The sequence below is a fragment of the Diaporthe amygdali genome, assembly GCF_026229845.1.
Source record: "Diaporthe amygdali strain CAA958 chromosome Unknown NODE_4_length_2575358_cov_65_588622, whole genome shotgun sequence".
NCBI lineage: Eukaryota > Fungi > Ascomycota > Sordariomycetes > Diaporthales > Diaporthaceae > Diaporthe > Diaporthe amygdali.
Window position 1 is genome coordinate 2,111,700 of NW_026517024.1, and position 23,744 is coordinate 2,135,443.

The 23,744-nt window shown below is 56.2% G+C and overlaps 2 protein-coding genes across 2 annotated transcripts; one reads left to right on the forward strand and one right to left on the reverse strand.

Moving 5' to 3' along the window:
- Positions 1 to 1,896: 1,896 nt before the first annotated feature.
- Positions 1,897 to 5,063, forward strand: J7T55_008830 (fungal specific transcription factor domain-containing protein; the record flags this gene model as incomplete). The annotated part of the gene is made up of 5 exons (XM_053139187.1): positions 1,897 to 2,194; positions 2,276 to 2,595; positions 2,730 to 3,290; positions 3,353 to 4,816; positions 4,884 to 5,063. The coding sequence occupies 5 exons, from the start codon at positions 1,897 to 1,899 to the stop codon at positions 5,061 to 5,063; spliced, it is 2,823 nt and encodes a 940-aa protein (XP_052998102.1).
- A 512-nt stretch (positions 5,064 to 5,575) lies between these two features.
- J7T55_008831 (uncharacterized protein) lies at positions 5,576 to 23,256 on the reverse strand (the record flags this gene model as incomplete). Its single annotated transcript, XM_053139188.1, has 3 exons — positions 5,576 to 7,093; positions 7,174 to 16,869; positions 16,930 to 23,256. 3 exons carry the CDS (start codon positions 23,254 to 23,256, stop codon positions 5,576 to 5,578), a joined length of 17,541 nt encoding a protein of 5,846 aa, XP_052998103.1.
- Positions 23,257 to 23,744: the final 488 nt, after the last annotated feature.

A 23,744-nucleotide genomic window follows, 5' to 3' on the forward strand; every position in this document is an offset into this window, starting at 1 on the left:
ACCTCAAAAAGTGATGGGGAGCTGGCCTTTCCGGGTATCACCTCCGCCCCGTTCCATTCACCAAAGACTTAGTGGGGGCTGAACGGAGTACAAAGATTCAGCGGTGTTGCACGACAAGTCCTGTCCTCGCCAGATCCTACCGATCTCTTGCGCCATCCCCACATGGGCCTGTACCCGGCTCGCCAACATGGAGCCAACCACCTTGCCGAATCTGTCCGGCCAGGACAGAGATGCAAGCACGACGCGCCACATTGGCCTGGCTGGCTGCAGGACGGGAAGCCCCCTTCACCTTATCTGAGATGATGCGGACTGCCAATTCGCTGTGCTTGGAAAGCCCTGTGTTCCGATCGGCGACCAGGGTGGGCTCGAGGCTCTTGCCTGGCCCCCTTGTAGATGGAGGACATCGATCGTGCCGAATATCTCCTTGTCGTTGTTTCGTTGTTGAGTGGAGGCCGCCCACCCATGTATGCCCTACGGCACCTACAGCCTCGCTTCCTTGTCTTTGGTGCGCAACATGGACGGCTTCCAAACCGTCGCCCCTTGCCTCGCACACTTTTCCATGTTGCTACATATGCGCACTAACTTGTCGCTGTCCCAGGTACAAGTGCCCAGGCTACCAGTTGCAGGCTGCCTCTAATTTGGTGGGTATCCCATGGCTGCGGTGCCACAATGTTGGACCTGGTAGGACTATGGTAATCAGGCCGCCGGATTCAGAGGAGAATGCCATCTGGGAGCTCCATCGCGACCAGACATAAGGACTGAGCCTCGTGTGACACGAGACTCGGCGCAGCATCGTGTTTTACCAGGCCAGGCCCCCTAGTCGGCATCAAGACGGGAGAGTGATGGAAGCTTGATTGTATAGCAGCAACCCTCCGCCTCATGTTGTGTTTGACGCGTCTTGATTCCGGCCTGTCTCTACCCGGACATCGAACATTGTCCTTCGGAACCTCGCCTCCAAGACCTGTGACGACCAACACTCGATACCTTAAGCCCTCGAGACCATCTTCTTCAACTTCTCTCCCGTCAGTTTGTCAGCCGATACATAAACGTTTCTGTGGTAGACTTGACCAGTTCTCGGGTCGAAGTTCGCAGACTGGACCCTCACAAAAGGGCCAAGTACAGACAATTCTTTCAAAAAGCCATCACATAAGAATATTCAAGCCACCAGCCGCTCGACACCATATATCGCCTCGATAGGTCACTGAGTCTGTTTTGAAAGACCAAACAGAGGCATATTGTTCAGCCCTAAGCTTGGGGTTGAAAGTACGGCCGTATTTGCCTCGTCTACATCGGCCGTACCCGGAATCTAACCTCAAAAGCATACATACTTTCCCTACCTCATTGTAGGCCTGACTGGGAAATTACCCGGCGCCTGTCAACGTGGTACCGACCCTGCCAGCTGGATACTGAGATAGACGAGGCACATAGCCGGCATCAAATTCGATCTCAAGCGCAAGCCACCAACCCTCAGACTGGGCGGATCCAATCATCAACTGAGGCCTGATATTTCGAATCTACGTGTGACGACCTTTTGTTTGAAGGTGATATCGATCTAAAATCGTGTCTGCGATTCCGCGCCGGCTCGTGACATCGTACCATTGCAGCGGAACAAGCGAAACTACTTCATCTGTCGGACATCAGTCTCTGCTTCATGTGACCGCGCTAAGTCTCTGTGTATTGCTCTCTCCGCTGATACACTAGGCTCATCTAATATTTTTTACTACTGCCTTACTGAAGAGGTTGGAAGCTGCAATGGAAAGCTCCGACCCGTCTCTAGGTCACCGGCGCAACCAATCTTCACCATCGCGACCATTGCTTTGTCCAGCCGGCTCAGCCGTGCCGTCATATGGTAGCAATGGTAGCCAATTTAGTATCTGTGAAGGCAGCTATACTCCTATGGAAGGCTCCATGGCCATGGGAGATAGCCGGAGCAACGGAGTGGCCCCTTTGGCGGGCTTGCGACCTGGTTCAGAAGCTGCCATAGGCACGGATCCAACAGGTATGGCAAGGGATTATCAGCAGAACTTCCAGCAACTGCACCAACAACCACCACCACATCAGCCAGATTTGCATCAGCACTACCGGCAACAGCAACAGCAGCAGCAAATTCATTCGGCCTTTCCCCCCGCCGCGGCCGTTAATGCTCCCAAGCCGATTCGGCGGAGGATGCGCATGATCACATCGTGTCTCGAATGTAGGAGGCGCAAGCTCAAGTGCAACAAATCGAACCCATGCGTGAATTGCCTCAAATTTTCACGCGAATGTCTCTACCTAGGCCCAAAGCTCGACGAGGCCAGCCAGTTGCGGTTAACAGAGATTAAAGAGAAGGTGGGCTCCCTCGAGCGGCAGCTAGAAAGAGACGTGGCAAAGTCCGGGTCCCGTGGCTTCTACCAGCAGCGAATACTAGCCGACGACGTGGAGGGCGAGTTTGATGAGGAGCGAGACTTGGAGATCACGCCTATGGTGGCGCTTGACCTCACTTACGAGGATGATGCGGACGGAGCTGACGATGTCATGGACTTGGGAGTTCAGGTAGGGAAGATGCGACTGACAGAAAAGATTGGTGGTATGAACCGTCCGAGGATATCGGAGGAGGTGCGTCACTCTAGGCTCGTTGAACTACCTTCTCCCATCTTCCAGATAATATAAAGCTCCTGCATGACTGATATTGTCTCCTCGGGCCTGGAGCCATGCCAATTATGAACAATATCAGGCTGACAGTTCATCAGATACAAGCAGGGCTTTCCGGTGGCGTACAGCAAGCCGGCACTGGCTTTATTCCGCCGAGTCTCTCTGGACCGCCAAGTCAACCAAGCGCAGTCTCCGACTCGAACGGCCCCGAACAATCCATCCCCGACTTCTTACGGCCTGGAGCATCATACATACCGCCGACAAGCGGCGTGCTCTTCGGTCAGGCGGTTCAGTCGCCATGCCTTTTGACCTTTCTCCCTGCTAAGCCCGCCGGCGATCGACTCCTCCAACATTACTTTGAGGCCGTACATCCAATAGCTCGGTGTGTACACCGTCCGTCTTTCGAGGTACAGTATGCAGGCTTCTGGGAAGAGGCAACCGCAGGTTACGAGCCGCGGGCATCAACCCAAGCTGTGGTCTTTGCCGCGTGGTTCAGCGCCGCCGTTGCACTCGATGAGGCAGTAATCAATCGTGATTTCGGCTTCACCAAGGTTAATCTGGTGGAGAATATGAAAATAGGAACCGAAGTTGCTTTGAGCAAGGCAAATTTCCTGAGGACGACAAGAGTGGAGACTTTACAGGCGTTCGTGATGTATATGGTAAGTAGACATACCGAGCAGTATTGCCAAATTGTGGAAGGTCGGCGCTGACTGTTTTCAAGATCCCTCTCTGCCGCGAGGAGGTCTCACGAGCCCATTCCGTGCTTGTTGGCGCGGCAGTCCGGATGGCAGAATGCATGGGCCTGCACCGAGATGGTAGTAAGGCGTACAATCTCAACGCCTTGGACACACATGTCCGACGCCTGATCTGGCACCAGCTGTGTTTCTTGGACATCCGCACCTGCGAGGCTCAAGGCCCCAAACCGGCCATCAGGAGAGAAGACTATGACACCTGGCTCCCGGACAACTGCGAAGAAGACCAACTCACTAACTCAACGCGTCAGCCCGCGGTATCCGACTGCTGGACTACGACGCTCTTTTCGCTGATTAGGTTCGAAGTCAACGAGATGATGCGCATAATCTGGGCGGACAGGCGCAAGCTCGAGGCCCGCAAGATCACCCTGACACAGGTCCTGACCAAGATCGAAAACTTCCGGAAACGCATGCTCGAGAACTACAACCACTTCCTCGACGAGCGTGTCCCAATCCAGCGGTACTCGAAGCTCGTCATGCATCTGCTCATGTACCGGCTCCACGTCATGATCCTCCACCCTTACTACGCAAACACAGCCAACCCGATGCCGCAGCGGCTGCGATCCGTCTTGATAATGAGCTGCATCACCATCATCGAGATCGCGATCCAGCTCGACACCAGCCCAGCTTTCCAATCGTGGAGGTGGTACAGTGGGGCGTATCAGCAGTACCAGGCGTCGCTAATTCTGGCGACAGAGATGTTCTACTATCCAAACCACCAAGAGGCCAACAGGATATGGATGTGTCTAGATTACGTGTTTGATCTGGATTGCCACTTACCAAACGAAGAAAAGGGGAGACAAATCCTGACGGAGATCATGAGCAAGATGGGTGCCTACATGAGCATGCGGAAGATGAGGGCGCCGACTTGGACCGCGGCCGCAAGCCCGGCTCAACAGGCCGTGAAGGAGGACGGTGGTGATGCCGGTGCTGCAAGGCCTGCTCCCAGGCCAATGGTGTCGCCAGGTCAGCAATATTCGCATCAGCTGGGAACTGGGGCCGGCTCAGCGTACCAGAACGTACATTCCTCGAATATGAAAGAGGAATCAGGTGGCTCTACTACATCGATGCCTTCGGCACCAATGCGAGAGCCTACTTTTTCAGCATTGTCAACTGGGCCCAGAGACTCAGGAACGCCGTCTACTCCTCAATCGCAACAGCAGCGTGCCATACCAGGACCGCATCAGCAGCTACAGCGAGATACCGACGGCCCTAATCGTAACGTAGCAGGACTATGGACTGTGCCGCCGCCGCCGCCGCCGCCGCCGCCACAACCCCCGATCAACTCTGGTAGCCCAGAGAACTCGAGCAGCGATGGCGGCTCAGTAGCGAGCGCTTGTCTGAGACACGGCAATGTGGCTGGAATGGCTACGGCAATGGCGTCTGGCGGCGCCACGGGGAACGTGCCAACGGCCAACTTGGAAGGTGAATGGGTCAGTTGAGCAGACCCCCATTCTCCCATGGCCTGCCTTGACTGACACGAAAGCTAAACTTAAACAGTCCACCTACCAAGAAGAGGCCATTAATGCCTTGTTCCCATTCGACCCCCAGACCGGCAACTTCGCAGGCTTTGGCAACCCCACGACGATCGGGATGAATAATAATAGCTGGGCCCAGCAAGCTCAGGGCCAGGCACAGGGTCTTAATGACAGCAGGGCTAGTAGAGGCGGGTATAACTAGGTGTCTGCATGTTTGGGGATTTCTTCGAAATACACATCCTAATATACGCAAGAGCAGTACAACGTGGACAGAAAATATAAAGACTAGACCAGTCCAAGTGTCTTATCCAGACGGCATGGGTATAGGCGGACTGATCGTTTTGGGTACGTGCACTGAGAACATCGGCTTGTTTTAGAAGAGGGTTGATATCTTCGTTCAGTCATTATTATACTTCTACATTATGTATTCAGGACTTTTCATCTTTCCTCTTTTTCCAGAACGTGAAAAATCATCAAGGTGGATGCAATGCCCATTCTTCATGGATTGACCAAAGGAAAAGAAATTGATCCAAGACAAAATCATTCCCGGACTCCCGCCGTAATAAGGATATCTCTCAAGTCATCTCGTGTCTCATAAATCCACACATTTCCCCGATCCACAGTACATCTCCCATTCTCCTCCCATTCTCCTCCCATTCTCCTCCCACCCATGGAATGGTTTTCCTGATCCGTATCATCCATTCATAAAATTCATCAGATGGCACCTTCCATACCGGGCGCCATGCCAGGAGCATCCGCCATGCTCACATTGCTCCTGTTCGGAGCCGTGCTGGGGCTTCCTCCCCTCAATAAACTTACGCCGCCCGCATCCGACGACGGCGCTCTGTACGACTGCCGACTCTTGCTCCTAGGCCTCGCGACGATGACTTGCGCAGGACAGACGACAATCTCATCGTCGCCCACGCCGTCATCGTCGCCCTTCTTGACGACGAGCGGGAACAGCACGACGCGTACGACCGCGCCTTGGGCCTCGAGCGCGTCGTTGTCGGCGACGGCGTTCTTGTCACTCGAGCGCTCGTTCATCAGGGCTGAGTTGAAGGGGTGTGGCTCGGCCAGATCGCCATTGGCGTCGTAGTCGGGCTGCAGTGGCGGCAGCATCATGTACTCTGCGCGCTGGGTGCGCATCTCGACGCTGAGGTCGACCGCCTCGCGCATGACCTTGCGCAGCTGGCCCTGGATCTGATCCTCCAGGTTGGACGGAGGCGGGAGGATCATGGACAGGGTCTGGAAGACGGCTTGGACCACGGCCTCGGTGTCCTGGTCGCGCTGGTCCTTGAAGGGCTCCCTCTTTGACAGCAGTGTCAGGGTCACAGCGCGCCATTGGCGCACTGCCTGTGGGGGGCCAACTTCTAGGAGCAGCTTCTCTAGGTTCTTCAGTTTTTGTCGCTGTTCGCGGTCCATGCCGAACAGGTAGCGGGTGAAGACAAACTCCCAGATCATGGTCATGGTCACCGACATGAAGACGTCGCGACGTCTGACTCGGTCGTTGAGGTAGTGGTCGACATTGGACCCGTCGAGGACAGCATTGTCCAAGCGGTCAATGATCTTTTCGTCATTCAACTCACTGGTCAAGCGACAGGCGCGCATGTCCGAGAACTTGGAGAAGCGCAGCACCCATTGCTGTACGTGGGAACAGAGTTGCTGACAGCGGTGGTCGAAGTAATCGACGTCCTTGATGCGCAGGAAATCGCTGTCGACTGGTTTCGTAGCGAGTATCTGCTTTTGCATCTCACGAATCTGTTCCTTTGTGGCTTCGAGCTGCTCACGCAGGCTCTTGATCTCTGCGTCTTTCTCTTGTATTGTCTGGGCGTGGGAGCCATGGCGATCCCGGTGCTCAAACAGCTCCCTGGTGACCTCAGCATGCTGGGTCTCGAGAAGGCGGTATCTATCATCGTGCTGAACAGCGTGTTGCTGGATAGCGCTGTTGAGGCCCTCATTGACTTCTGTCAGTCGTTGGACTTCCTTGCGCATGAAGTCGAGGGATTGCTTGAGGGCTTCGATCTCAGTGTCGCGCTCGGCAAGCGTGCTGGTGGCCCGGTTGGTGGTATGGGCCTCTGCTTGAGCCCTTGCATCTTGCAGTGCACGGTTCTCGGCGATGAGTTGCTCTACTCTAGACTCGAGCTCGAGAACCTGCATGCTCTGACGGCGACGCATGCTGTGCGGTCGAGTGGGTGAGCGGGGTGAGCCTAAACGGCCCTCGCCGAAGCCGTCCTGTGTAGGAATGCAGGTCAGTGGATTGTTCGCTTTTAATTAAAAGGTGACAGGGCTTAATCAATGAAGGAGCGGCTTACGTAGACATCGGCCATGTCCTTGGTGCGGACACGGCCTTCATTGGCGGTGGGGGCGTTGTTGGTTCCTTGGGCAACAACCGCAGGAGTTGTCGCTCTCCGCAGGTCGCTCGAGGCTGGGGTCGGTGTTGTCGACAGGTGAGCGAGAGCAGCAGGGGCATTGTTTGCTGCGGAGGCTGGGGAGCTACTAGCTTGGGCGCCAAGGTCGCTATGCGACCTGTTGCTTAATTGGCTGAGCGATCGCAGGTCTCCACTCCTGGTTCGTCGGGACCGAAGCGGCGGTGTGCCAGAGTGCCGCAGCATCGACGGGCTCTCGGCCCGGAGATTGAGTGGCTCAGGCGTTCTTGTACGTGAGATGCCAGTGTTAGACGACGCTGCTCGTCTCTGCCTGGGCATTGCCGATGACCGCAGCTCGTCAGTCATGTCGGAAACACTCCTTAGGCTGGCTGCCGGCGATGGAGATGGGGATGGGGACCGAGATCTTGTTGCTCTTGATCCTGCTGCAAGTAACGCTCCTCCGCCTGTGAGAGCAGCAGCAGCCGCCGCTTTCCCTGGGCTTGGGCCGAGATCTGGGTACTTGCGCGGCTTGGATCTGTTCTTGCGCGGTTCAGGTGTGACGGGTGGATCTTGAGCCTCCAGAACTGGAGTTGCCTCCCTGAACCGTCGTTGTGTCTCGCTTTCCGCAGTCGATGATCGCTTAGACGACTTGTCATCGAGATTAGCACCCTCATCCTCGATACTGGAATGTGACAAGCGCCCAGGCTGCGGACTGAATCCACGTGTGCCTAGGAGTCTTGGCGACACTCCGCTCGGGTCTCGCATGTGTACACCACTGTCTCGTTGCTGCTGGGCGCTCTCGAACTGATGCACACGTGGTGGAACAGGCGAGCCTGTCACAACGCCGCTATCTCGGTTGATGTCTGGAGTCATGGCTCGGGCTCTAGAAAGGGCCCCGTGTTCCCCCAACTCTGCTTCTTCCTCATGCGGCTCTTCTTGCACCGAGGGGAGGGCCCTTGGCAATGAGCGGCTGAAATCAACGACTGAGGGTCCGGCCGTTGGCACATCATCGCCTCTTGTTTCGATAGTCGGTCTCACTTCTTCGAAGCTGCTTGTCTCTTCTGGAACAGGACTTTTGGACCGAGGCGTAGATGGACTTTGCGGCTGATCTAAGGATTCACTCAAAGTCGGATCCAACGTGCTTTCAAGCAGTCCAATTCCAACGTCGGGTCCCCTGTATGACGATTCCACTGAAGGCGGCTGCTCATCTGTGGGAAATTCGACAGAAGGCTGGGAGCCCAGGACCGGGCTCTCTACGACCAAAGACTCCACAGGGATCTCCGCTTCTGGGATTGCTGGGTCTGGGATTTGAGGCGTAAACGTTCCGGCATCTAAGTCAGGCTGTGAGCGTGGTTCACTCACATTGTCGCTGCCGGGTGTTGTTGGCTCCCTACCGTGCGAGGTCGCTGCTGCTCCCTGCCCTGAATGCTGCATGTCAGGATCTGATTGTTCTTCCTCAAGGTCTGTATCACGGCTGGCCAATAGATCGCCTGAATCCACGTCCAAACGGGAGCCTTGAACGGGCTTGCTTTCGGCCTCTTCCCACATGGCAGGTTGATAGAAGAGGTCGTCCGCACCGTGGGTACGTTCGTCGACATGTTTAGGAGCTTCTTGGGTCTTACCAGTGGCTTTCCTGGAACCTCCAAACCTCTCGGCTAGTGCGGCTACACTGCCCTTCTTGGCCAGGTCTTTGTCTCTGATGTCTTCGAAACTAGAGGATTCTCGTGGCGGAAATTGGGGTGACTTCGGCAAGGTAGGTGACTTCGGGAAAGTAGGAGACCTCGGGAAGGTAGGGGACTTCGGCAGCAAAGTAGGCGACTTCGGTAGTAAAGTAGGAGACTTCGGCGGGAAAGTAGGCGATTTCGGCAGAGAGGGCGATGCTGGTCTGAGGTTGTTAAATTTGTCAGGGGACACACTCCGGGCCAGAGGAACATTGGTTCCTTGTGCAGGACCTGTCTCGAAGTAGCTCCACTCCCTATCCCTCCAATGAATCTTTCCAGGGCTCGGGGTCAGGCCCTCGTCGTAAGATCGGCTGCTGCCGGGACGCGAGGGAAGTCTGTCGCTCCTTGTCAATGCGTCTAATTGCGAAGATTCGCCAGATGGGCCAGCTTCCGCCTCCTGAACTGCTACCGAGTCTGTCGAGAAGTTGTCACCGGTCATCGTGAGCAGTTTTGGCACGTGGCCCTCGTCTTCATGGAAGATCGAGGAATGTCGGTGGATCAGTCCGAGACCGACTAGAGGGCGCTCTTCCCCTATACGCTTGTCAGGGGTTGCAGCGAGCCCGCGTGCCACGGCCGGGTGGATGTCGAATTTGCTGAAAGGCTCCTGAGTAGGCTCCACGAAAGGTTCGGGCTTGGGTTTGAAATAGTCCTCGTCATCCCAAAGGTCTGGGCTGGGTTGCATCTTTTCCAATTCCTTGCCGCGACTATCAGGCGATCTGAGGAATTTTGAACTCTCCGCATCTGTCCTAGATATTTCGTCCTGGCGCGCTCCTTCCGCAGGCTTGCTTAGAGCTCGGGTCGAACCGGTGGCTTTGTTGTCATTCTTGGACGCATCATCACTAGGAACGTCCCAGTCATCCGCGATTGTGGTTGACTTCTCTGTCCCGAAGTTGCGTTCGTCTCCAGGCACATACAACTCAGCAGACCGATGGTCCATGCGAAGAGATGGCACGCTGAAGTCTCCACTTGGCTCAGTGGGCATCTCATCATCGGCGCCTTGCAGTGGAACGTACAACTCCGCAGATCGATGATCACTGCGGCCTTGAGCGGCGCTGGCGTCCACATCAGCTTGATCGAATGAGTCGTGTGCCTCTGCGCTGTTCTCTGGTGCAGAGGTGTGTGCCTCTGAGAACCCACGATCATTGCGACCCTCGATTCCACTGACATCTTGTAAAGTTTGATCTGCTGTGTCAGAGGGCTCTGGTGCGGGTTCGCCGATGTCTATAGCTTCTACGCCACGCGCAACGGGGGCCTCCTCGAATGCAGGGGTCTGACTACCCGAAACTGATCCAGAAGAGAGCTGCTTTCCCTTTTTCTTCTTGTCTTTCTTCGATTTCTTACGGGATATCGGAAGGCCCCATTCGTCCTCTGCCGCGGCATCCTTTGCAGCAGACGGAACCGTGTCCTCGTCAACGTCTTGTGCCAGCTGTGGCTCGGCAGGTTGGGAGACCTGAGAAGCCTCCTTTGATCCTGATTCTGTCTCAAAGATTGGGCCAGTGGTTGGCAGATCTTGAACTTGCGTCTCCTCTGTGACTGGAATTTGAGATTGGCTTGGCTCCACGACATCGTCCTCCCAGGCAGTATTTGCCGCCTTCTTTGCCTTTCTCTTCTCTTTCTTTGACATCTTGCGAGAAAGAATCGGCATCTGATCCGTTTCAATTTCCTGGGCCTGGGAGGATCTTTCTTCTTCGGGTTGGATAGATAAGGGCTCGTTGTCGATGGGTACGCTGGAAGACAGTTCGTCGAACTGGCTCAGGCTACTTGGATCCGGCTGGCCTTCCGCCGTGTGCTGCACGTCAAGCGAGTGGTCCGGGTCGATCTTGTCCAGATCATCTTGCGCCACAGGTTCGCTTCGGTGTACAAGAACCGGGGAATTATGCTGAGAAGAAGTTTCGAGTGCAACTGGTGCTTGCTCCCTCGAGTTGTCCGGACTGTCACCTTCAGGAGTGGGTGCCGTGAGTTCTGGCACACTAATTGACGCAGAGCCCTTCTTAGCCTTGCGTTTTTCCTTTTTGGACATTTTCTTGGGAATCGGTTCCCAGAAATCTTCAGCCGCTGGCTCGACATTTTTCTCTGCCGGGGCATCTGCTGGTTCTGCCAGCGTTTGAGATACCGAAGCAGACGACTCAGGTTCGAGGTCAAGTGACCGGCCAGGACTAGCGCCAGTTTGGTCGTTGTCATTGCTGGAGTCCTTCGCTGCGAAAAGTTCTAGGGGCTGACCGTCGCTTGGAGTAGCCCATGCGTCGTCTTCTAGCGCTGCGGAAGGCAATTCAGCTGGAGTTGCGAAGTCCTCTGTGGAGACAGGATCGAAGTCTGGAGAGGATCCATCGTATTCCTGGGAAGGACGGTCCGCTGACTCTTTTATTTGTTGTGAAGAGACGGGCAATTCTTCACTGTCGAGAGAACCAATGTTTCTGTCCTCAGCTGCCTTAAACTCTGGCTCAGGCTCTGGCTCAGGCTCTGGCTCCACAGCCAAGTCCTCCAAGCGCCTGTTCGCATCACTAATCACGTCCTGAGGCTCACTTGATTCTTCGGCGACAGGTGTAGGGGCACCACTTGCAGTCTCTGACCACGGAGTGCTTGAGCTCTTCCTCTTCTTGTCTTTCTTCTTCTTTTTCTTGGAAGAAGAGGCCGGTGTCCACCAGTCGTCAAGTGGGGATTGAGGCTCCAAGATTGTGGCCTCCTTCTCTTGCAGCGAATCTTGTGGATCGGGAAGTCTTTCCTCAACATTATGCGGTTCTTGAATAAGATCACTAGAGAGAGGCACTTCCTCCTGTCTGATGTCTTCTCCCAGCGGGCTTTGAGTGCTAGACAGACCGACTTCCTTTGAATTTAGGTCCAAGCTCGCAGATTCCTTGTCCTGGTCTTCCTTGGAATCTTCCTTGGAATCTTCCTTAGAAGTAGTGATTCGCTCCAACGTCTCTTCCTGAATGGGCTTTGGCTCTTGAACGTTGTCATCTGACTGACCTGTTTCCTCGGCCACGAGAGACAAGTTGCGAGGCTGGTCCTTGCCAATGGCAGTGGCTTGAGGTTGCGCCTCTTCTTTCGGATCCGACGCCTTGGCAATTTCGACCAGGTCTGCAAGATGCAGACTAGGTGAAGGCGCATGCGTGCTTGTCTCAACGGTTTGAGTAGGACTATGTCCAGCGATGTGCCCAGCGGTGATGTCTTCTGGTTGTGCGTCTCGTTCGGAAGATCTGTCGTCTTTCTCAGGCACCGCCGCAGCCACACCGGCGCCGGCGATAGCACCCGCAAGAAAGCTCCAACCCCCGCTCTTTCTGCCAGGTTGGCTTGCTTGGTCTAGGTGGTCTTTTGAGCTCTCGACCTCAGAGACGAGCGGAGAAGAGGACCCCAAGGCCTCTATTTCTGGCAGTTGAGTCGGGGAGCGCAAGTCTGCATGCTCAGTATGCACCGGGGTGTCCTCTACCAAGTCACTGGAGGTGATTCTCTCGGGCTCAGAAGGTTGCAAAGGTGGTGAACTTGGGTGCTGGGTGCTTCCAAGAGTGGGCTCTTGAATCTCCGCGGGCTCAGAAGGCAAGGTTGCTTCGTCAACATCGTTCATGGGCGTGATAGTCCCAGACCCGGAGAGAGTTTTCTTGCGCTTCTTGTCTTTCTTGGACTTCTTAATAGTAAAGAACTCGGGCTCTTCCTGCGCAACTGGCTCTGGCTCTGGCTCAGCTTCTGGCTCCGGCCAACTTGTAGAGGCCTCTTCCAGCGTGGATGATTTTGATAACGGCTCTTCAGTGACGCTGTGTGGTACGGACGGATCGTCAACAGTTTGTGCAGTTTCTGATCGTGGTAACTCTGTAGCGGAGGTCTCTTCAGTTGCAGACGGTATCGGGGTTGGCTCTTGGGTGACGTCTAGTGGCAAGGAACGTTCCTCGACAGGTTGTTCACCCCCCAAAATGTTTGACTTCTCTGCAAGGCTGGATTGCTGCTCCGGCTCGCCTGTTGCGATTGGCGTTGCCGAGCCTGAAGGTAATGAGCTGTCCTCCGAAATCGTGTTCTTGCGCTTCTTTTTCTTGTCTCTCTTTGACTTCTTGGAGGTGAGACGGAACTCAGGCTCTTCATTAAATGGAACTTGCTCTGGCTCAGGTACGATCGCAGGAATGGTTTCCTCGCTATTCCCTGGAGCTGGAAGCACATCTTCAGTGCGGAGGCTCGTCTCTTGTTGCTCTGTAAGACTACTTTCCAAAGACGGGGCTGCCGCAGCCTCTTCCACTGACGGCGCCTTGGCTGTGCTGTCATCGCTAATTGCTGGAGCCGGGAACGACTCCCCGCCGATGGCAATCGTTTCTTGCTGTTCTGGCGTAGTGCTTTCAATAGGTTGGGCTACTGCAGTCTCCTCGATCTCCAAGTCCTTGGCTGCTTTGTCTTCGAAGGCGACGCTGGCGCTAGGCTGTTCAGCCTGGTCGAATGAGCCGGATTGGGGCGTATCGTCAATGCTCACAGGCGCTTCCTCGGTCACACCGCGAGATTCGACGACAGTCGATTGCTCGCCAGCATCAAATGGTGTTACTGAGCCAGAGGTCTGGCCGCTCCCCTCCGAAAGAGTGCCCTTGCGCTTCTTTTTCTTGTCTTTCTTGGACTTCTTGCTCACCACTGGCCATTCTGACTCTGGGTCTTGGGGCAATTCAGTGACGGCAGGTTGCTCAATTTCACCAGCTGGATCTCTGACACTGACGTCCTTGTCGTTTTCCTCTGATATTTCTGAGGTGAGTGCAGGCTCCTGCACGGTGACTTGGCTTGTCTCTCCAGAATGAGTACCAGGAGCGACAACCTCTTCTTGGACTTCTAGAGCGGGGTCGTCATGTCGAGCTTCGGTTGAGTCCTCGATCTGGGTCTCAGGCATGCCAGAGTTGTCTTTGATTAGTTGAGTTTCGACAGGAACTGTGGCAAGCTCCTCGACTTGTGGTAGGCTGGGTGGACTGGATTGAGGTTGAGGCCCGTCCGAAGCGCGGCTCTCATCAGCAAGCGCGTGAGGTTGTAAGCTCGTGTCTTCGATGAGAATTTGGGGTACCCGGGCATCATCTGGTTGGGTGCTGTCTGGATGGACCTGGCTTTCAGTTTGTTCTGCCATAACTTGCTCGATTTGCGATGGCAAAGTGTCCTTTGTTTCCTCATCAGGCGAATCGCTAGCCTGCGGTTGGCTCAAGTCGTGCGATTGCGACTGTAACTGGGAGCTCTTATCCACGTTTGTCGCCCGTGAAACATCCTCGGTAATCTTGAAGCTATCATCGACATGTGGTTGAGAAACTTCCTTTGGGCTCAGCTCGTCTGAAGTTTGGATCACATCCTCAAGGGACCGCGGATTATCGACGCTAATCTCACGTGTTTCTTGACCGACAGGGTCGCGGCTGCTGTCTTCCTCTGGGACCTGCGAGATGCTTCCCGTACGATCATCAGCCAGAGGCGTTTCCAAATCTGCAGTGTCGAACTCCTCAATTTGTGGTTGGACAGCTGCCTCTGCTTCCTGGGCACGTCGCTCAGAATTGGATCTCAGGACCTTCATGCGCACTTTGTCCTTCTTGTTGGGCTTTTTCTTGCTTTCAAGCCTTGCGAGTTCAGTCTCTTCGTCTCGGATCAAAGCAGCTTCAGTCTCACGGCGGGCGATTTCCTCAGGGTCCTCGCTGCCTTTCTCTTCTGATTGTGCCTCCGTCCGTGCGACGGACTCGTCGAGCTCAGGGAGAATCTCGTCAGACGTAGTGCGAGTTCCGGCAACTTCTTGTGGTTGTGAAGCGGCCTCGTCAGTCGGGCCGGCGATTTCCATGCTCTTTGAGACGGCATCTTCAGGCTCCGAGCTCGATTGTGGCAGCACGGTTTCGGCGACGACAGTGCTTGGGCCAGCACTAGCCTTTTCCTCAGCGAGAATCGGATCCTCAGTAACCGGCAAACTAGTCTCCTCGATTTGGCTTTCAGTGACAGGCTCTTGGATCGATTTTTCGAGGTCTTGTGCCTCGGGAACGTCTTCTTGGATAGGCGTTGTTGCTGCGGCCTCTTCTGCGCGCCTGTCGGCATTCGCTCTCAATTCCCTGAGGCGGGTCTTCTCCTTTGGCTTCAGCTTCTTTTTTGACTGCAATCTAGAGATCTCAGCCTCCTCGTCCCGGATTTGATCGGCCTCGGCCTCGCGTCGGGCTATCTCGTCTTCATCGAGAATGTCTCCTGACTTTTGTTGCGCTTTGAGGCCGGGCTTCTCAAGCTCCGAGATTGGAATGCCGGCAGGGACATCATCCAAGACTGGAAGGACAGTAGGGTCCGTCGTTTGCAGGGGTTCGATCGGGCTCTTATCCTTGCCTACAGCAGAAAATTCTGGCTCAAATCGGCTGATATCCTGGTTTTCGGCTTGCACGATTTCTGGCTCTACTGACTTGCTTGATTGCTGTAGGTCACTAGACTCCATGCTAACAGGCTGCTGTTCGAGCTCCGGGGGGTTTTCTTTGGCTGTGGAAGACGACTCCAACTGGACATCATCTTGATTGCTTGTTGATGGCTCCACGGGTGACTCGATTGGCTCTGGATTCAACTCGAGCTCACCTGGTGTCGTTGTACCCGAGGACTGGACAGCTCCACCGATGACTGTGCTGCTCTTCCGCTTCTTTTTGTTCTTCTTGGACTTCTTGGAGGTGAAAGGGCTGTCATCTGCCGTGGAAGCAGGAATTGGGCTTGGCTCCTGCAGCTCCGATTCAGGAAGGTCTTGGTTGGCAGATTGATCCAGCTCGCTGGCTTCCTGGGCCGCATGCGGTGGTGAGCTGGGACTAGACAAGCCTCCGACGGGTGATTCCACGACCACGCCGCTGGGCTGTTGTTCTTCGATCTGCTCCACCGGCTGCATAGAAGGTACGATCTCGACCTGTCGTGATAAGTCATCTCCAATAGCGTGTTCAGACTCCGAGGGCTGCGAGATGGCCTCTGATAGCTCTCTCGGTTGCACCTCTGGCAAGTTGCCTTCCGTGACGGGCTCACTTGGGGGTTGAACAGCTTCATCGCTCACAAATAGCGGGCCTTGAGACGAGCTTGGTCCTAGTACATCTGGACTCTCATCTTCGGCTTTTGGAGGCGAGGCAGTCAAAGTGTGCTCAACAGCTGTTGGATTGGATTCTTGCAAGGTTCTGTCTTCAGCGACATTGATGCCTCTTTGTGAGTCTTCTGCAATCGGACTTCCGAGTCGCTCGATGCTATCCTTGAAGAGCTCAGGCTGTGGAGAAGCGGGTTCTTTGACGACGTCATCTGTCTTCTGCTCAGGATCATGTTGTACTCCGAGCCGGGCAGAGATGGGCTCCTGAGCCGTGTCCAACGGGCTTGAAACCTGCTGCTCCACGACCTCAAGGGTACTTGGGACATTTTCTTCGACGGCCTGATACTGTTTTGTCAAGTCTTGTTGAACTTCAGGCGTCTCATGAAAGTGTTCGCCGAAGCTAGTGCCAGGTTGCTCAAAGGCGAGAGGTTCACTCGGCCCAGCCTCATGCCCGTGGCCAGAGCCCTGCGAAGCCAAAGATGACCTCCGGGATGACCTCAGAGACCTAGTCTTCTTGTACTTCGGTCCCGTAGAGCTGCGAGCAGAGGCAGAAGCGCTACGCGGCGATGCGGCTATATCATCACCACTCTGGAAGGCATCCGGTGACACGTACCGGTCTGCGCTGCTGTGCGGTGACATGCTGCTGCGCGACGACCGTAACCTTCTCGTGGATGAAGAAGATCTCCGCTTGCTGCCGCCGATTTGGGCCTCTTCATCCTGGCTCTGGGAATGGCTATGAGCGCCAGGAGTGGCTGCAACCTCGACTGTGTCGTGCAAGTCTTTTGGATCGTCTGTCAGATCTTTGCTTCCACTGTCTTCGAGCACGTGATAGGACGCAGATGGACTCTCAGCTTCATCGCCCTTATGACCGGCTCCAACGCCCTCCTGGGATGGCTGCTCTGATGGCTGCCAAGTGGGTGATGAAGCTGTAGCGAAGTCGAGTGCAGACGGTGAACCTTCAATTACATTGGAAGGCGACCCCTCCACGATGGTTTTGTCTTGCTGCACATCAGAAGAAGGTATGGCGCTTGGTTCAGCTGCCACTGGAATGGGAGCGACGTCAATGCTGCTCTGCTTCTTCTTGCCCTTCTTCCCTTTCTTCTTCTTGGATCTGCTCTCCTCAGGCCAGTCGACCGTGTCGGCAGGTGTCTCTGGAATGGTCTCCATGTCTTCTGAACTCTGTGCTGGGCCTATTCCCAAGCCATTGTCGTCGGGTTGGGTTGACGACGAGATGGTGGCGACGTTTGTGTCATCAGTGGTATCTCGCTCTTGTTCAAGTCCCTTCACGTCATGAGCAGCGTCGTCACTCTGCTGCAAGTCACTGATTGGCAGCACCCCTTCAGGGCGCATATGCGCTGCAGGAGAGTCGTTGGGCACCGAGGCGTCAGCGCTTTCGATGGTGTCCAAAGGTGTGTCTGGACCCGATTTGCCAGCGCTTGCGGTGAGTGGAGCTTGGCCCCGGTCATCCAGATCACTGGAGGCTGTCACAACGGCCTCACTTGCCTCAATTTCGGGAACAACACTCGCTGTGCCTGCCAGATCTGGCGATTTTGGAGCGGGTTGTTTAGCGTCTTGACTGGGATGATCGTGCACATCTGCTTCTGTGTCATCGCGCTTTCCTCGTCCGAGCAAAGCTCCGACACCAACCAAACCTGCAGCCGGCAGCATAGAGAAGGCGGATGAGAAATAGCCTTGTTTGTCTCGCTTGTCCACGGAGCTGGGCTCCGTTTTCTGAGAAGGTTCCTCTTCGATGACCCTGCTGATATCCTGCGAGTAACCTCTGTCGATATCCTCATCGATAGCAGGTCTGTCTAGAGCGTCCTGGAAATCCGATACTGACTCCGTGGATTCATCGCGCTGGACTTGAGGCCGGACCGCAAACTCACGAACCGGAGACCCGGTAGGTGTAGCGTAGCTTGATTCCGGCAACGGGCTTTGGCTAGGCTCCTCGATGAATGGCATGTCGACATCCTTGGCTGAGCGAGGCAGTCCGGAATCAGGGTGACTTGGTCCAGTCGCACCCTTGGAAGTCGAACCAAATTCCCGAGCCGAGTCTGGCAGTCCAGAGTCAGTCTGCGTGAGCCCTTTAGGCGTAGATTCTTGAGATCCCAAGGGGGCAGTCCTGTTGGCCACCGCAGTATCGACGAACAAGGGTGAGGATTCAAGGCTACGCGCGGCCTCCTCAACGTCGCCGCCAGCTTCGGATTCAGGCGCAGGCGACTCTCTGCTTGGCGGCAATGGCGTGTTCTCGGCCTCGTCGTCATGCTGCAGCTCACCGCCGTCACCACCAGCGTGGGCCGAGCGCTCGATCAGGTAGAGCGGCTTGATCTCCCGAGTGCTATCCCATGATGTCGGCCTGTCCCAAGACGGCGGCCGAGGTGACCTTTTGTTGGAGGGACTGGAGAACGTCTCCTGAGTCTGTACCGCAGGCGATTGGTGCGCCGACGTAGGGTTGCTGACGACCCTTGGTGAAGCTGGGATTGATGACCGCTGGCCCATGCGGAATGAGATTGGGATCGCGGTGTGGCTTGGAGACTTGAGGGGTGTTTCATGGGCGCTCCTACGTCGAGAGTGCATTGCGAAGCCGGGACGTTTCTGGCCGCTCTCGCTCCTGTCCCGTGGCAGCAGCTTTTCTTGACCAGGCGGCGTAGCAGGCCTACTATCTGGCAGGGAAGGCAAGTCATCGCCGACATTAAAATCCATCTCCACGTCGTCGCTGGGACTCGGTGGTAGGGGCAGCAGATCGCCATACTGAGGATCAATCGCAGGCTTGATGACCCGAGGAGTAATCTCCGGGTCCTGGAAATCGAAGACATTGAAGCCTCGACTGGGACTGTCCGTATGCCTCTCGGAAGGATGGTCCACATCCGTAATGACGTGCCGTGTCTCCTCTTGTTCCGAGGGAGCTTCGGCGGCATCAGAGCGCAAAGCAAGGCTGCCTGCTGCAATAGCGGCACCTGCTACGGCTCCTGCTAGGCCGGCACCCGCGCCAAGAGTGCCGGCGTTATCTTTTTTTGACTCCTTGTCGCCGTCAACGCCATTAGAGCCCTTCAGAATGCCCCAGAAGCCGCCGCTGCTTCGCTTCTCCTCTTTGCTGCTCCTCTTGTCGGCCTTGCTGTCTCTCTTGCCGTCGGGAGCTGAAACTACAGACCTATCATCATCATACTGGTGACGGCTACGACCGTTTGATCGGTCATCATGCCTGCTGTCAGATACCACGGAAGCAACGTCCCTTTCGATAGGTTCGTAATCCGACCTTCGTCTTTCTTCCCGACGTCTTTCGCGCCGGTCAGAAGGGTCTTCTCCAGGCATGTCATAGCCTTTAGAGTCGCGCTTAGACTTGGTTGTCCTCTGCGGCTCTTCCCATGACACATCTGTAGTTTTGGTGTCCTCGAGGTCATCGAAAGCGTCGACTGGGACGGACACACGTCTGTCATTTACGGGCGTATCCGCATCATCCCAGCCAGCGCTCATCCGCTTTGACTTTTTGGAATTTCTCTTGGACTTCTTCGAGGTAGTCGACTCCTCCCAGTCATCCTCGCCGGCCTCAACTGGCTGGGAAGTCCGGTCCTGCTCCTCGGCAAGCTTGGCAGCGCGTGCAGCTTTTTCAATCTTGCGCTGCTCCTTCTTGCTGAGTCTGGGAGACTCTTCTTCAGGCTCTTCGATGACTTCAATGTTGTCACTGCCTGCAGATCGTCTCTTTTCCGCCTTCGACTGCCTTCGAGACGTACCCTCGGTCCAATCGAAGTTCGACCCTTTCTCGCTGGCCGGTGTATCTGCTACTTCACCAATGACATATCCAGACTCCCGCGTTGGCTTTGACCCATCTTTGAAGTCAAATGTACCGAGGTCAGTCACAGTCTCGGAAAAGGGTTGCATGTACACTCCTGTGGGCTCATTCGAGCCGGGCGGTGAGTCACGTCTGCGGTAAGCAGCGTCCTCGATGACAATATTCGGGTCGAATCCTGTGTCCTGCAACCCAGCAGCCAGTGTCGCCGCGAAGTCAAGGTCATCCGCGAACGCGCCCGGCATCTGTGAGCTACGTGGGCTGGCGGGCTTCGGCCCAGGGGCCGGTGGAACGTCCTCGGGTTCTTCGTCGAGGACACGAGAGGGTGCTGTTCCTTTTGGCAGTACCTTGCGGCTAGGCGGAGAGCGTGAATGTTCTGATGACTTTCCGTCCGTGGACTCCCTGGCGCGATCGTCACGCCTCGATGGCTCATACTTATCGTCCTTTTTGGACAGCGCCGCAGCCGCGGCGATGCCTGCAGCGGCGGCAGCGGCCGAGCCCCATCCACTGCTCTTGCCTGGCGACCTCGGCTCCTCATAGGACCTAGAGTTGCGTTCCGACGATCTATCAGGGCTCTCAACCTCGTATTGCTGTGTTTCGCTGGGCCCCCAGGAAACCCGCTTGGACGTCGGCGTCTGAGGAGCCTCGACAACCTCGCCCCTAGGTGAAATGACAACATCGGCAACCTCCTTGGGTTCTTCCACGACAGGCTCAGGGGTTTTCGACTTAGCCGGCTTCTTCTTCTGACTCTCGGGTGACGGTGTAGGCACAGGCGTTGGGATGACCAGATTCAGGTAAGGTCTGGGACGCTCCGCGGATGGATCACGCACCAGATACTCGTGTGGCCTGAAGTGGTCAAGGTCCTTCGGGCTCATCAGATTGTCGAACCTGAAATCCGCATTTGGCTCGCTGTATTTATGCTTCTGCGGCTTCTGCTTCATTTCTGGCGGGGTGACAATGCGAACGATTTCGGCGCCTTGAGACTCGCTGTCCCTGTGCTTGTCGTACTTCTCAACAATCGAGCGCTCGGCCGACTTGCTGCGGCTGCGAGAGCTAACTTCCCGCTCAGCCATCCTGCGGGCGTGGTAATAGGCGTTCGCTTGCTCCTGAACAAGGTCCTGCGTCTTGACCAGCGTGCGACCGCGTTCAGGCTCGTCGTGGTGCCGGGCCTTGTCCGTAGCTGCGATGGCAGCGGCCATGTCGACCGCCGAGATGGGAGCTGTAGAGTGCATGGACTCATCGTAGATATGCTTGGCGTCACGCATCTCGTCCTCAAACGATTCCCGACGGCTCTTCCTGTCCATCTGATCTGGAGGGGGCGAGGGCGCTGGTGTTACGTCAATGATCACGGGAGAAGCCGCTCTAAGCGGGCTATCCCTCGTTCTGAACGCATCATCGGGGACCTGGAACTGGAAAACGTCAATACCACTCGATGAGGGGACGGCCGGGATTTCAACGCCGCGGGTTTGGCTGCCATTCGCAGCTGCTGGCTGCTCGCTGGGCTCACTAACTCTTCTGCTTGTTTCTGGTCGATCGTAGTCGTAATAAGGTTCGCTGGATCTCGAGTCACGGTCTCGGCGCCTCTTCTCGTCGTCACGATCCGCATCAGCCGCCCGGCTTCCGGACGGCTCCGATGCGCTGTCTCGCTTTGAATCACGCTTGCGCTGTTCACGAGCCTTATTGCGATCCGAAAGAGCCCTCTCGAGCCTCTCGATTTCTTTCTCGAGAGCGAGTTCTTTGGCCCTTCGCGAATCCTGCACTACGGTATCCTCCTCACGATGGTCATCGTGCCCATACCTCTCATGGCGGCCGTGCCTGGACTCAGGGTCTCTCTCGATTTCCTTGCCCTTGCCCTTGTTGCGACCTGCCATGATTGCTGCGCTGAGGGCAGCAACGCCTGCACCTACCAAGGCTGTCTCGGCGAACGTCTTGTTCTCGCTTGGCCTGATCCGGGAGTCTCGGGGCTTAGCCTCCTCTGAGTCACGGATCCGTTGCTCGTCGTACATGCTGGTTGGAACCGGAGCAATAGGCTTAGGGGCCTGGATGGGAATCGGGTCCGGTCGCCTTGACGAGTGGGGCGGCTCTCGCGACGCAGCTGAGTAGCGTTGCTGCTCGGACACGAGCGAGCCCGAGGCTCTTGCAGCCTCCACCCTCGCAGGGTCTGACGTCTGCACGGGATAGACCGTCTGCATTGGCCTCGCCTCGATCGAAGCGCTCTCCGCCGTGCCTGCAGAGCCCGCATACCTCTGTTCTGAGGGCCCAGGGACGGTGTAGACGCTATTCCTGTCACCAAAGCCGCATGGCGTGTTGATGAGTCCGCGAAGCGAGTTCACAGGGCCGAACAGCCTCGGGTCAACGGCCGATGACTTCCTGTCCGGTGGCCTGATGTCCTCTGGCGGCCGGGCTGATAGAATCGTGGATTGCCTGCTCACCGAAGACTTGGGCGGCGATGATCTGCCGAGATCGACCGCGGCGCCGTACGCCAGCCCGGAGTTGCTTTCGTCGCTGCTGTACTCGCCTTCAGACGCAGACTCCCACTCATCATCATCGGATGAGGACGATGAGTGGCGCCCATGCTTTGAGGGCGCAATGCCACGGCTCGAGGCGGCAAACCCACCAACAGTCTGGCGGGAGTATTTATCCCAAGACTCTTGCGCAGTAGAGAACTGGCTCGGCGGCCTCTTTCCCATGGTGCGCATGTCTTCCCTGTTTGAGTCTCTCGCGACCTTGGCCAGCTTTCGTCCGATCTCGAGTATCTCCTCGTCCGTCTGCCGCCTCTGCACCTGCGCCGGCCGTCCGTCTGATCTCTCCAGACCGGCCGCGTGCTCGCCCCGTGGGCTGAAGTTCCGGCTCTTGGGCTTCTTGACGAAGCCCATACCATACGCCATGTCCGAGTTCACGCTCGAAGATGACGAGTTGTTGCCGAACCCGAAAATGCCCCTGTTCTTTTTCTTCAGGCTCCGTCTACGCCGCGCCCGCTGTCTCCGCTCCGAGGGCGTCATCCAAAATGTTTTGAGAACGCCGCCCGACCGCCCGAAGCTGGGATACCACCGCGATATGTCCAGATAGGAGGAGGAGCTGGACGACGAGAGCGACAAATCATCGGAGCTCGAGTGGGAGCCATGGCGGCCTCGTCGTGTTCGTCGGCGATCCCGTTCGCGCTCGTGGCCGTGGGATGGTCCTGGCATGGGCGTTGGTGCCGAGGACCGCATGTCGTCGGTGCTGTGCATGGTAATTGGGCCTCCCGGGCCGCCAGGGAGGGGCTGCTGATCCGGGGGCTGGGCCGTTTGGTACTGGAATGAGGAAGAGGGCACTTGGCTCTGGGGTGCCCCGGGATAGACGTAGGAGTAAGAGCTCGAGAAGGTGCTCTCAGGTGCGGTAGCCATGGACCTGGAGTCTTGTGCCATGGCAGTTTCATCTAGGACGAGCTGCTCTCTTGAGTCCCGCTTGGCTTTTCGCCTGCGCCGCGAGCTCTCTGGGCTCCATCGGCGGCGGCGGTCGCTCATGATGTCGACAGCTCTGGAGGGGAGTTTCTATGCCGTCGCTGTCATTGGTCTTTACGTATCATGCCTCCCCCAGGTGACCAGCTCCGTAGACAAAATTAATGGTGTGTGCTGCGTGTGTAGATGTCGAGATGCAGTGCTGAAGTAAGTAAGTAGTGGGATTGTTTATGTGCTGGGGGGGTGTATAGGTCCCATCCTAGTATGGGGAAGGCTGGGAAGTATGGGTCAAGATGGAACCAACAAGGTCTGAAGCTCAGCCGCAACGAGAAAGAGCTTAGAGCTTGGGCGCTATGGCGGTCAGAGCATATGGGCTACTACAGAATTGGGCTCCAGTCAGACTACTCCACGAGGCGAACCCAAACTTGTGCATGATGTGACGCTGGAGAGAGAGAGGGAGATGAGGGGGCTGGGCATCTGTTTGTCTGCCCCCATCTGCCTCTGCCTGCAGGCCCATCTGCATGCCTGCGGCGCTAATCCGTAAAACAGCGACA